The sequence below is a fragment of the Nelumbo lutea genome, chromosome 2, assembly GCF_056320005.1.
Source record: "Nelumbo lutea isolate HS-2025 chromosome 2, American lotus-T2T, whole genome shotgun sequence".
Taxonomy (NCBI): Eukaryota; Viridiplantae; Streptophyta; class Magnoliopsida; order Proteales; family Nelumbonaceae; genus Nelumbo; species Nelumbo lutea.
In genome coordinates, this window is record NC_142685.1 from 100114391 (window position 1) to 100129400 (window position 15010).

Below are 15010 nucleotides of genomic sequence, written 5' to 3' on the forward strand. Positions count from 1 at the left end.
TTGTCAATACCAGTGAATAATTGTAGGGCTCATGATTGGAATGTTATAGATGGGGAATTTAGCATATGTTTTAGTTTGTGTATGTTTATATGTTCTAGCTCATAGTGTAGCTTATGTTGTAGGTTGTAGTGTAGCTTATTTTGTAGATTATGGTGTAACTATATTTGTCCCTATATATGATGTAGGTGATGGATGAGAGTAGATGCATGTTCATCATCAATTATGGTGGTTATTAGAAGACCACAGATGGGAAGTTATCATACGTAAATGGTCAAGTTGGACATGTGGATAATATGGACAATGACAAAATATGCTATCTAGACATCTTGAATGACTTCTATTCATTGGTTGCTATACCTCCTAGAAGCATGGTGACTATTAACTACAAGATACAGTGATGGGAATTAGAGGAGCATTTAAGTGTTCTTGGTTGTGAAAATGATGTGATAGACATGTTTTCCATCCATGGGAACCTCCGTAAGATAATGTTCTATGTTACTTGTACCGAAGCCAATTGTGTTAGTATGGATGATGGGTGCAGTGGCAAGGGGAAAGGCACAATTGCAAGATGATGATGATAATGTTGACTGCTATGTAGTTGATGATGAAGGAGGTGTAGCTGATCATAGCCATGGCAATGATGAGGGGTTGGATGGTCATCATGATGTTGATGATGGGGAATTTGAGGGTTTGTATGATGATGGTGAGGATTATTAGGATGATGATGGTGGGGATCATGAAGGTTCAGACGCTAATCATGAGGGTATACATGATGGTGGTGGTGCTGATTTGTCTGATATGAGTCTATCAGTGAGTATGACAGTCCAGGGGAAATGAGCAATATATGGGATTTTGACTTTTCCAAACCAAGATTTTGGATGGTATGGAGTATACCAATGTGAAAGAGTTTAGACAAGCATTGAGACAATATTGTGTGGTGGAGAGTATAGAGATTAAAAGAAAGAAAAATGAGAAGTGTAGGTTTACTAGGGTGCATGATGTAGTTGACCGTGGCTGGAGGATTCATGCATCCCTTAGCCATGATGGAGGCAACTTCATAGTGAAGACCCTCAATGATACACATGGTTATATCAGGATGACTACAAATAGGGAGGCAACAAATACATGGCTGTCAACAAAGATTGAAGGGCTGTTAAGGGCTAATCCTACCATGTCAAGTAGTGTGCTTAGGTCTGAAATCGGGAGAATGTTTAGGATTGATGTCACCTAAAGAAAAATACATAGGGCTAAGCTTAAAGCTGTTGATAAGATTAGGGGATCATTAGCAGATTCATATGCAGTACTTCCTTAGTATTGTACAGTCTTGCTTGAAAGCAACCCTAGGTTTGTTGTGAAGCTGCATGCCCCACTTGCCTCAAAAAAAGACACATATGGGGTTTTCAATAGAGTATTCATATGCCTTGCAAGTCCAAGGGATGGGTTCTTGAATGGTTGTAGAAAGTTTATTGGACTAGATGGTTGCCACACCAAGACTGGTACAATAAGGGGTATAATACTCACACCAAGATTGAGATAATGCGTAATTTCCTTTGTTTTGATTACAAATAGCACTAATAAATGTGATGCTTGTTTACAGGGCATTGTTGAAGCAGTATCATGTTGCACGCCTAGTGCAAATCATAGGTTCTGTCTACGACATCTATATAACAACTTCAAAAAGCTCTTCAAGGGGAAGGCATTGAAGGATGTTGTATAGGCTGTTGGGAAATCATATACCCATACTGACTTTATTTGTTACATGGAAGTAATCAAAAGCATATGCAGAGATGCATTTGAATGGCTTAGTAGAATCCCCCTTAACACATGGTCCAGACATGGGTTTGGCCCATTAGTTAAGTCTAATGACATAACAAACAACTGGCCAGAGTCATTTAATGCGTGGATTGGGGAGGCCAAAGCAATACCGATTATTGAGATGTTAGAGGACATAAGGAAAAGATGGGTGCAAAAAATTTATTATAGACACAAGGCATCCATTGCACTTAGGTCTGATCTGTTGCCTAAGGTGCAAGTAATCATTGACAAAAGATCAAGGAAAGCTAGGTGATGCTTATTGCCCATATACTTATTATGTTTTTGGCTTGAGCAGTTCATTGTACATGTACTTACTTATTGTGTTTTAACATGTCTGTTAGGGTTTTCTAATCAAGACAATATGAGTATCAAACACTAGGAGCTGATTTGGTTGAAAATGTCACCAAGATGAATGTAATGTCATGCACATGTAAGGTTTGGGATATAAGTGGCCTACCTTGTGCTCATGCACTTGCAGTGCTTATTTTAACAAGAGGTATGGTGGAGGACCTATGTGACAAGGCAATATATGCAAAGGTGTAACAAGTGCAACACCACCCAGTTAGACATTCCATAGTGAGGAGGAGGCCAAGTTGACCCCCAACCATGAGAAGAGAAGAGGATGAAACAACCCTATTATACTGTGCCCTACTAGAATGGAAGACAATCAAGTGTTCCATTTGTGGTATAACAGGGCACAATAGAAGGAATTGCAGAGCCCTTCCTCCGAATATGAATAGAGAGGTTCTAGTGGTAAAAATCACTCAAGACTCAACACAAATGAGTTTATGAATGATATTTTATTTGTGTAATGTGTACTAAGTAGGGTATTTAAATTGTAGGGTGGAGGGCCTATTGCTGATCATGATCCTACCCAGATTGCAAGAAGGAAAGTCTTGTCACCCAAGAGAGGGGCTATATCTATACAAGTTGTTGTTGATTCATACGTGCCCCATCACACGCCAACAACTTATCAAGTTGGGTCATCACCAGGAGCAGCAGATGGTAGTACAAGTGGAATGTCTGATAGGGGTGGTAAAACATGGGGGAGGTCTGTTAGGGGAGGTATAGATGATAGAACTGACATGGGGAACTTGCAACATCTAGACATTACTTCATTAGAAAGGCATGTGAGGACATTTTTATTATCATAACAGTTTAGTATTTCTCACAACAATTAAGTATGTCAATTGAAGTTTGTACTGACTTTCATTCCAATTGGTGTGTGTAGGCAGAGGAACAGAGTAGTCAGGATTTGAGATACTCCCAACCATAAGAGGGCCCATATGATGACATGGGTTATTTCAGACATATAACTTTCAGTTGTGTTATTTTTTGAGCTTTGGTATATTTTGAACTTTGATATATTTTGACACATAGATGTGATGGTTGTTTCAGGATACTCCCAACCATGAGAAGGCCCATATGATGACATTGATTATTTTAGACATAACTTTCAATTGTTTTATTTTTTGAACTTTGGTATATTTTCACACATAGATGTGATGGTTGTTTAAGAATTTAGTATATTTTTTGAACTTTGTGATATGTTTTTGAATTTGGTATATTTTGAACAAAACAAAATTTAAACTTATACATATATGTGATGGTTGTTTTATTTTTGACACACCTATGTTGTGATATGCTTCAGAATTTGGTATATTTTGAACATAGAAGAATTTAAACTTAAGATACCTTTAAACTTATATCACACCTATGATAAGAATTTATAAGTATATAGTGGTGATATAAATAGTTTATATCGCTATTCACTATTCAAGAGGCAGCTTGGTTGGATGAAGGGGTTTCTAAATTAGTTCCATTCCATCCTATGAATATGGACCATGAATATGGATTTAAGAGACAATTTGTTTTCTTAGAGGTCCACATCATGCTACCTATTGTATAGCAAAGGATTATTAAGTTCAAATATATTACAGTTTGTTTTCTTACAAGTTATGGGTGTGAGTCAAATATATTATAGCTTGTTATGGGTGTGAGTCAAATATACGATAGTTTGTTTAATGGCCAAGATATGAGTCAAATATATGACAATCAAATATATTACAACAATGATACTTGTTTAAGAATGATAAATGGACAATAAACATACTGTAGTATTATACTTAACAGTATATGAAAAAAAGTTCACAACTGTTTGATTAAACATATGAGAGAGAGAGAGAGAGAGAGTTATGTGAGTCATCCCTACATATTAAATAGACATCTTCATACACTAATGCAAAATTAGAAAGCCACATTATGCATATTTTATGCGTAAATCCTTGATACACTTCAATAATTTATCACAAAATTTGGACATCCTATCCAAACTATACTTCTCAGATTGTATAACTACTACTACTTCGTCCGATGTGTCCCTAGATAACCTTTCGTTTATTCTGGAAGGTCATGAACCATCATCTACTTTCATGGTTAAATTATCCACCGATGTTACTCATGAAAAGAATTTACAAGCACCTGCATCCTATAAAAACAATTGAATTTTCATAAGTCATTGAACAAAACAATTATGGAATAACAAATTTTTTTCTTACCCGAGGCTCTGTCTAGACCCATAACCATTTTTCTTGGCTGCTAGGCTTTTTCGGTATGAACACTCGGTATAGCCCAATGCCATAGGGACACATCATTGCTTCATCTTTCCATAAGAAAAAGTTGCATCATTTATCAGGGGCAAACTAAAACAAATGCATGTTATTTAACATATTAACCTACATAGAACATGTTGGGCAAACTATAACAAAATTACCTAACTGATAATCTATATAGTAATGGCACCCATAGAACTATCAGCCAATGTTCTCAGACTTTCCATGACTAACCATGACAATGACACACTCTCCACCGCATGTACACACCACATTCATGGTGACGGATCACAATTGTTGTACCTGCAATCATTAGAAGAACAAATTAAACATCACATATGGGTGATTGGGCATACGGGGTGGAAGGGGGGCTAGGAATTTCGTTGAATAGATGACAGTCAATGATTGTATCTATTCGAAATCCCACCACCATTCTCCTCTCTCCTCCCCCACACCACAATGGTAGTGGCACAGTGCATTGGTCACCGCCGTTATCCTCCCCCACACTATAGTTCCAAAACACCACGGGTTTCAAAACCCTCCTTGGTGTCACCAACGACGGTGTCAGTGCTACCAACGCTGTAAATTAAAACGACATTGCTAGTTAAAATGACATCATTGCCGTTCTGTAAGAGGACATCAATGATGAGCCCTGCTCTAAGAAAACTTCCACCGCACCGACGACGTTGATATTGACAATCAACGATCCAGTGTTGGTGACTAGCAACAGGACGCCGATGAGCCCTACACTACAGTTCTAGTGTTGGTGACAAGTAACGGTCCAATCGGTTCAGTGTTGTCAGAGCCAACGAGCCCAAACTAAAACCAAAATGGTATTTTTGACCATAAAATGGTAGTTTGAGAATTATGAAAAAAAATTATCAATCACGTGGTGTCACATGCAAACGGGACCCAATGGTCGAGTAACGACAGGGGAGGATTTGGACAATTATCAAAAAACTTAAGGGTACCACAAGACAATAGCTAAACAGTATGGGTATTATGTCTCATTACGCTAAATAATAGGGGTAGTTTAAGTGATTTGAAATAAAGAGAAAGATAAGGTTTTTGAAGGAAAGGAGAAGAAGAAAGAAAAAATGAGATAAAAGGAAGAGGAGAGCAAAGTGATAAGCCTATATTTGTACATATTTTCATACCTATAACTTGATGAGTTTGGTAATAATGTTTTTGGAATTAGCATGGTATTGCACTAATTATGATGAAATTGTCTTGGAAGATAATTTGGAGCTTAATTGTGAAAATTTAAGGTGGAGTTTGATTTAATTGATCAAGATAATTATAGAGGAATGACCATTGCTCCATGATGTAGTCATGAAGGAGAGAATCCATTGAAATCGGATTTGATATGTATGCACAAAAATCGAAAAATTTATTGTTTTGATATAGTTCTCGTATTTTGGGCATAACTTTCTACCTATAATTCGGATTGAGGTGATTCAAATGACTAGTTAAAGCTAAGAGATAGGGCTACAACTATTAAGTTTACCACTCATCCTAATTTCTCCATCAACCAACTGCAATTTGAGCTACAAGTTTTGGGTCTATTAGTTGGCAGTGCAGAAGAGATAGGAATTCAATTGAGATAAAGACTAAGAAACCTAATTTGTGTTGAATTAGGAATTTGCATTGAGAAATAATTGAAGGGATGTTGTACTATAAAAATGACCATAGACTCAAGGAAAAAGGGACACATCCTTAAAGAGAATTTGGAAGAGAAGAAAAGAGGATGCTGTCTCAGCACATCAGAAGAAGAGAGGAAGAATCTGAATCTAAGAGGGAGAAAGGCTTAGTTGCTGCACTTGTCTTTGACCTCCAAAGGCTAAAGTTTTCTTGTTATTCTATTCATTCTTTGATGTATTCTTTCTCTTTTTCCCCTTTAATTTTTTTGTGTATGTTGAATTTAATGATGTCTAGCTAAATTATCTTAGCTAGGGTTTAGATGGATTTTTTATCTTAAGATTATATAGTTATTTGTTTAATTCAATTCAAGACCTTTATTATTTGCATGAAGAATTTTTATTGCTATGTTTAATGCTTTAAAAGAATTGGCCAATCTTTTAATGATTTGATGATTCATGTATGATTGACCAAATGATTGTTATGAATTAGATCCCTAAGCAATAAAAATCGCATGATAGACTATGATATCAAAAGATGATTAGTTCATGTGTGAGAATCAAGGAAGCTTAGTGAGTCAAATCCCCTTCTACGATTAGAGGTTTCCAAAGAACTTAATGCTTATTTTTCCTTTTGACAACCACTTAGAAATTTGATCGTATAATTGGATTAATAAAGGATTAATATGACTTGAGAAAGCTTATTAATTAATTTAGGGAAGTCCACCATCACATGCAAATAATTTTAATATACCTTAGGGTAATTTCGGTATTAAGTTGGATTAAATAAGTAATTATATAACATTGATTTAATAAAATCTAAACCCTAGTTGCATTCATCCATCAATTCAATTTTTATTAAATTCTTGGATTGGCATTAATTCTTTTAGTTTTTATTCATTCATTTGATTCATGAGTTCAACTTATGTTAGTTTAAAATTGATTTGGTACTGTGATCTAGTCTCTATGGGATCAATACTTTTCTCATCATTATACGCATATTTGACTAAGGTACACTTGCTTGAATTAACTATGCATAAATCATACACCACCAAGTAAAAAATTCTAGCTACTCAATTTAATTATTATTTATACTTAATCATAAAGTAATTTACAAAGACAATTATAACCCTATTAGGGCGGTTAGTACTAAAAATAATGAATAAAGTAATTGAAACATAACAGACACATATGCGTGAAGGCCTAATAACACTAAAGTATAAACAATAATATTTTTACTTTAGTATTTAGAAGTAGTAAAATACAAAGTATATATTATACTTTTACTTTGAAATCCATTTGGATAAAAAATTCTATGGTTTATGCTTTTCAAAATAAAACACCATTTTTTGTTTAACAAAAGCATAATAATAAATGTGTTAGTAATAGGTGGTTATCACATGTCATGGCATATTTATAATAATGACACATCACAGTAATAAAACACTTATACATGCCAACTTGTATTATTATGTGATACATGGTAGTTAGAAAATAGTGACATGCGTCAGTAACACACATGCATATTATAGTGACGCATGGCAGTTATTAAAAGTAACAAGTGTCAAATTGTGTTGCTATGCGATACGTAGTAGTTAGAAAATAATGACACATGGCAATCACATAATGATGACATGTGTCAAATTATGCCAATATATAACATGTTGCGATAAAAAAATGACACATTTCGGTGACACGTATAATAATGACACATGATAGTCACATAGGTAGTGCTTTGTATGGTTTCCGTTTATTTGATAAATGGTGCCATGTCATTGCCAAATCAACATTTATCTCATCATGTCCATCCGTATGCATAGGTATTCACAAAAGTTGGTTTTGATTTATGTACACACCAACTGTTGGGGAAAGCTTCATTTTAACGCTTCCTCCAACGATTATGTGTTTATTCACTTTTCCATTAATGTGGCGCTTAGTTTTTAATGAATATATCAAGCACTTTTCTCGGTTTTGAAGACAAATCGAGTACAAATGTTTATTTAATAAACGAAAGCTATAAACACATACATAATGGAAACACTTGTATGGCCATGCTATATGGCAATAACATTTATAATTGTAATAGTTACATAATAATAACACATGTTAGCAACACATGTATAATGGATGCCACGTAATAGTAACATAATGGTGACACCTTTATGACCTAAAACACATAGAGGTGTAAAATGGGCCATGTCAGGCTGACACAACATGACCCACCTTCGGCCCGCGCAAAGTGCAGGCCATCATGGGTCATGTCACCCTCTCTAGGGATAATTTGGGGGGTTGGCCAAACACGGCCCATGGCCTAAGACCATGTGGGCCTGGGCTGTGGACCTGGGCCAAGCGGGCTATAGGCCATGCTGGGCTAGGCCACATGCTGAGCTTTGAGCGTGGGCCGAACCGGGCCAAATTGGTTTTTTATCTTTTGACATTTTTTATTTTTTTATTTGTTTGCTAAGTAAAACTAAAATATTTAAATTTCTTTTGGGAGCTATTTAAAAAAAATAAGAAATCTAACAAATAAATGAAAATAAAATTACTTAAGCAAATAAGAAGTCAAAGAGACAGAGACTAACAAATTGAAAGAAAAATAGGAATTTTATTTCATTTAAATTTGAATATACAAAGCATACAATAGTTGGATGAATGAAATATGAAAATTGGAAAATGAAATAAATTAATAAAATATAAAAATACAATATAGTTACAAATTGAAAATAAAAAATTATGTTATTAAAAAATATCAAAAAAATTAAAACAAAATTTACAATAATTTGAAAAAAAAAATGCTATACAACTATTAAGTATACAAAAAATATTGACTTCATCATTTTCTCCTATTGTTCTTGACTTTGATCATCTATTTCAGGTGAAACATTAGGTGTAATGTCATGGTAAAGGATAAGGCTATTTATAGGAATTAGAAATAATTTAATTGTCCCAAATACCCTAAAATTAGTCATTTTTCAGTTGTTGGGAGGGATATTTTGGTCATTGTAAAGTTATTTATCACTTTACCCAAAATATCCCATAAACTAACTGTTATATAGCTATTGAGGGGCATTTGTGTCATTCTTTCTCCCCCTCTCCCCAAAACCAAAATACATAAATACCCTCCTATAAAGTTGTTTATAACTAATGAGGGGTATTTCTACAAAAAACCCCCAAAAGGATGAAACTAGCCGTTGAAGACCCCCCAATGGCTAATTCATTGGGCGGGCCGAGCGTGACCCGCTACGAGTCTATGGGCCGTGCCGCGGGTGGCACAACCCGATTTATACCTCTACAAGAAGTACATAAATATAATTAGGAAAAAACAAATAAATAACCATAAAATTTACATTATTTGATACATATACCTAGTTAATATGAAAAAAGATTCCTCATGTACAACGCACGTGCTGAATTACTAGTATACGAAAGTGAAAATACAAGACAAATGAATATTAAAAGAAAATCACATAATGTAAATGTGCAAAAAGCTCTTGGAAAAATGATTATTTGATATTGGTTAGCCAAAGAAAGAAAGAAAGATTGGAAAGACAAAAACACTTACTATTGTTATGACAAAATTTACTTGAGAAGAGTGAACAACTAGAACAATTAAAACCCTATTATCAATATCCATGCTTTGTCATGCCAACTCTGGACCAGTAGGAAGTGCTACGTAACCATAATAGTGTTGGGAATTGGTTGTATTCCTGGCTGGTTCAACAGGAATTTGCTTTATAATAACCGCAAAGACCATACTTATAGACCCAATTAGAATGCTGAATAGCCATAATTGCCAGCTTAGAGGGACAGTACTTGCAAAAGTTCCCAGGAATTCAACCATTAATATTTGGAATACTATTGTGCAGAACATCACAACTATGAATACCCAACTGTTAAACATGCCACGGAAAACATTAATGTTTTCCATATCACGACTATTTATTTCATTGAAAACCTGGCAAAAAAAGATTAATTAGAGAAAGAAGATTAATACATGTTCAATTATTAAAATCAAATCATAACAATTGGCAAGACTTTGAAAAAGATTAACTAGTGAGCACAGACTACATATTAGAAACATCATGATTGAAAAAAAAGGGGAAGAATGGTAAACAATATTAGTATCATCATCTATTTTATATAGTTAGCTACTTGTAACCACACATCATTATCTTTTCATGGAAATTTCATTTTAATTATACTATTGCCCTCTCTCTAAATTGTGCTTCTTTTTATCCTAATAGATTTGCTCACCTATTAATTTCTTCTTCTATATTCTTCTTCAATTTTCTATGCACACATCTATTATCATTAAACTATGTTGTATGCTTAAGCTTTTTCCTAAGATAATTTTGCATTCTTATACATCATTTTTTTTGTTCTCTTGATAAGGAAAAAAATCTATTTAACTTAAGTTTGATCCACTTTTAAATAATATTAAATATTTATCTATACTTTTAAATATGTATATATTATTAACATATCATAAATTATTGTAAATTCTAAAATTGTATTTCATTTTTCAATCCCCTCCCTAAACTCAAATTCTTTATGCACCATATATTATCTACTACACTTCTTTCCTTACATGCCTATTTAGATCTCCTCTTACAAAAATATTTTCTTCATTTGGATGGCATCATTCATATTGATCTTTGAGCAATTAAGGTGAATCAACTAAAGCGTCAAGAAATTCCTAGGTTGATTGAGTCTATATAGACAACATGTTTTTTTTAAGGTTTGGTTGACGATCTCCATTGAAGCATTATTATGGAAAGAGGCTCAAAGGGTGGAAGATGAAGTAATAGAAGAAGGGTGCTTATGTGGCAAGAGAAGAGTGGGTGATTCAAATGAAAATGCAAATTTCACCAAAATAATGAAACAAAGGTTGGAAAGTGGAAAAGATGAGGGGCTAGTCATAATAAATTCATGCATGAGAAAAGAGGTTTGGGTTGGCGTGTGGATTGTCATATGTTCAAATTTGATAACCACCAAAAAGCTGATTGTATTTTTTAAAGAAAATTCAATAAAAGTAAAATTAAAAGCATTATAAAGAAACACATATTCTATTTGATAGATTAAAGGCAACACGTATTTGGAGTGTTTAAGGGAGAACTGGTTATTTTTTATGTAAAACATTAGAAGGCAACACGTTTTTAGAGTGTTTAAGGGAGAAGTGGTCATTTTCGATGTAAAACATTAGAAAGCAGCACATATTTAAGAAAGAGGTGGCCTTTTCGAGATTTATCAATGAATTATCATAACTCTCACATGTGCTCCAAACAATTCTTACAAAATGAAAAAAATCGTATACAAAATTCATCCTCTAACATGTACTACAACTACATGTACACGATTAAACTCACGTGTGGATACCATTTTCTGCATACAAAATGGACCATGTTACCTAACCCCAACCCTTCCTATATAAATATATATACAGGCACACACCCACACAAACTTTGACAAATGTAAATGTCTACGAGTACATGATCAAGGGTATTTGTAGGGTTACAACTTGAGTCTAGACCTGTTTATGGGTCGGGTAGCCCAACGGGCCAGCCCAATCTAAGTTGGGATTGGACAAGATATCAGGCCCGTGGGCTTGGGTTGGGCCTAAGACACCAGGCTTGACCTTTTTTCGAGCCGGGCTTGGGCTTTCTCAAAAAAGCTCGGCCCGAGCTCGAGCCCAACTTGATAATGCATTTATAATATATATATATATATATATATATATATATAATATTTTTTCTTTATTATTCTTACCTTTTTCCAAGTAATAGTGAGATTTTTCATTATTTTTTGGGTTTTGAGGTCTTTTAATATAAATAAAATAAATTTTTATTGAATAACAAAAATATTTTCCAATTTTTTGGCCGGGTTCGTGCTCGGGCCTAGGCTTTGCACTTTATATAAGAGTCGGGCTTGGACTTAAGATCTAGGCCCACTGGTCGGGCCGGGCTCGGGCTTGGGCCTGGGTATATTCTGTTAATATAGAGACAGAGCTCAACCCAGCCTGGCCCATGAACAGGTCTACTTGAGTTAGTTTGGGTTGAGGATCTATTAAATGTTGAATGGGCCTGAGTTCAAATCCCAACCCATTGTAGTTGAGATTCTTCAATTTGGACAATTAGAGCTGCACCCTTAGGCATTTGGTCTTTCTCTTATAATACAAATAGAAGAAAGAAATTGTATGCCTTGTACTTTTTTGGAGATTATTTTGTGTTTATGGTTCCTAGGAAGAAGTCTACAAAATTTTCTCCAGAAGTCAAGGAAAACTAGAGAATTGGAAATTTGCTTTGATTGTAATCTTGCAGATGTTAATCTTCTATAAAAAAGTGTGAGCAACTTTTCTAGTTTGTCCACTTTGATATGTTTTGTCCTATCACGAAGAATAAGGTTGTGAGCAATACTGATGACAATTTTATTATAGCAATATAGTGACATAGGGCTTGTTATAGGTAGGGTTGTTAATGGAGTCTGAAAGTTGAATACCTAATTCAACTTCGAATTTGATTATCTCAGATTTGGATGTTAGAACTTGTAGTTGATTAAAATCCAAGTATAATAATATTATTTATGTATATATGTAATACAATTATATATGTATATAGATATTATGTGTAATCTAATTTTAATATTTTATATTTATATAAAACTATTATACATATATAAGTTAAAAATAATTATTTTTTTAAAAGCTTTTGGTCATTTTAAACACAATAAGATGGTTGTGGATTAAATTTGAATTTGATATGAAATCTAACAAGATAATTGGATGTGGATGTAGATCTAGAGGTTTGATAATCAGATTTGGATGTGGACATAGTTGAATCCAGTCCAAATCTAATTTGATTATAGCCGTAGTTATAGGAAGACCTAACTAAAGAAGTAGTTTTCACCCGTAACATCTCAATAACCCTGTGTGCCATAACACGATATTCCACTTCAGTACTTGAACGAACCACCATTAATTGTTTCTTACTCCTCCATGTCACTAGTTTGCCACCTATAAATGTGCAATACCTAGAGGTTTACCTTCAATCATCTACAAAGGCTACCAAACTGTATTAGTACATGTTTCAACATTCAAATGTCCATTATTAGCAAATAAGATACATCTTCTTGGGTATTTTTGCAAATAATTTAATACCCTTTCTCCAACTGAGACGTGTTGATTTAGGAACATACATATTAGGAAACAATATACCTCTTCCTTGGTGCTTCTTCAAATACTTTAGTACCCTTTCTACAAATGAGACATGTGATGATTTAGAAGCATGCATATGTTAGCTAAGTACACCAACAACATATGCAATATTTGGCTAGGTCATAAACAAATACAACAACTGACCAACAAGCCTCTAAACTGTTTGGCATCAACAACAATATTCCCCACATATCTCCTAAGTTGTGATTGGGCTCAATAGGAGTGTTGAATGATTTACATCCAAGCTTACTTGCATCCTGTAAAAGATCTAGGATATATTTTCTTTAGGAAATGAAGATGCCTTTCTTGGATCTAGAAGTTTCAATCTCTAGGAAATACTTAAGAGAACCTAGATCTTTTACCTCAAACATAGGAGCAAAAAATTGCTTCAACTTCTAGATCTCTGTCTCCTAGTCACTTGTAATGATGATATTATCCACATAAACAAAATAAATAATATGGACAACCGATTTCTTGTCTCCCCTATTCACAAACATAGTATGGTCTCACTAAGACCGTTTAAAACCCATCTATTGAATTGCTTTGTCAAATTGGCCAAACCAATTCCTTAGTGACTGCTTTATCCTATACAAAGAGTCGTTAAGATGACAAACCTTCACTTCAGTATCCTTTGCATGAAAACTTGGAGGTTGTACCATATACACTTCTTCTACCAAGTCCCCATTTAAGAAGGCATTCTTTACATCAAGTGATGAAGATGCCATCCTAGATTGATTAGCAAGGATAATAAAACTTATACTGAGTTCATCTTTCCAATAGGATCAAAGGTCTCTCTTTCCTTTAATAAGATCAATTAGTTCCCACATATTGTTCTTGTGTAAGGTGTCAATCTCTTCCAGCATATCTTTAGTTTATTTAGGAGATTACAAAGCTTCTTTAAGTGACTTAGGGATAGGAACACTAGACATAATAGAAATGCATGCATGATAAGGAGATAAAGAGTCAAGAGAAGTGTAACGAGCAATAGGGTGCCTAGTGGTACAAGATTTAACACCCTTACCATGGTCAGTAGGAACATCAAGGTCATTAATGACAAAAGGTGAAGGCAAAGAAAAGATACCCATTCGAAAAGAATATGGACTAGCATGTGGATTTGCCTCCTAAGAATCCATTGGTAATGGTTGCACAACTTTTGGTTGCTCTACACCTTGAGATGCATGCTGGATTTTTTGTTGATAATGAAGACGAGAGATAACACAAAGAGGAAACTGAGAATTAGAAACAAAAGGAGTAGAAATTGGGAAATTGGAATATATATAGGAAACTAAACCTGTTTCTCACCACCACAAATCTCCCCTTAAGGAGAGGGAAGAAAATAAGATTGGGATAGAAAGAAGGTAACATCTAATGAGGCATAACGCTTAGATGCACAAGGTCAGAACACTTATACCCTTTTTTGAAATGAAGGGTACACAAGGAAAACACAAGGAATAAACTTGAGGTCAATCTTACCCCATGAAGGAGACAACTTATGGACAAAAAACTTGCACCCAAAGATGCAAAGAGGGATAGAGAAAAAAAAAAAAAGAGGATGCTTAGAGTAAAGAAGCTAATAAAAGGCTTTGTATTAGAGGGTCCCACTAAGCATATGATTCATTAAGTATGCTACTCTAAGAATTGCATCACCCCAAAGTCCTTTTAGCATGTGCGTTTTCAATAGTAGGCCTTAAGCCACTTCCAACAGGTGTCTATTCTTTTGCTTGACTATACCATTT

The 15010-nt window shown here is 34.4% G+C and overlaps 1 protein-coding gene across 2 annotated transcripts in view; it reads right to left on the bottom strand.

The window, feature by feature from the left end:
- Nucleotides 1-9555: 9555 nt before the first annotated feature.
- Nucleotides 9556-15010, bottom strand: part of LOC148872306 (calcium-transporting ATPase 4, plasma membrane-type-like) — a 39314-nt gene continuing 33859 nt past the window's right edge. For both annotated transcript variants that reach the window (XM_088973107.1, XM_088973108.1), the window contains one exon: nucleotides 9556-10019. In XM_088973107.1, coding sequence (XP_088829233.1) covers nucleotides 9705-10019 — 315 coding nt within the window. In that variant the 3' untranslated portion in view covers nucleotides 9556-9704. The remainder of the gene's footprint in view (nucleotides 10020-15010) is intronic.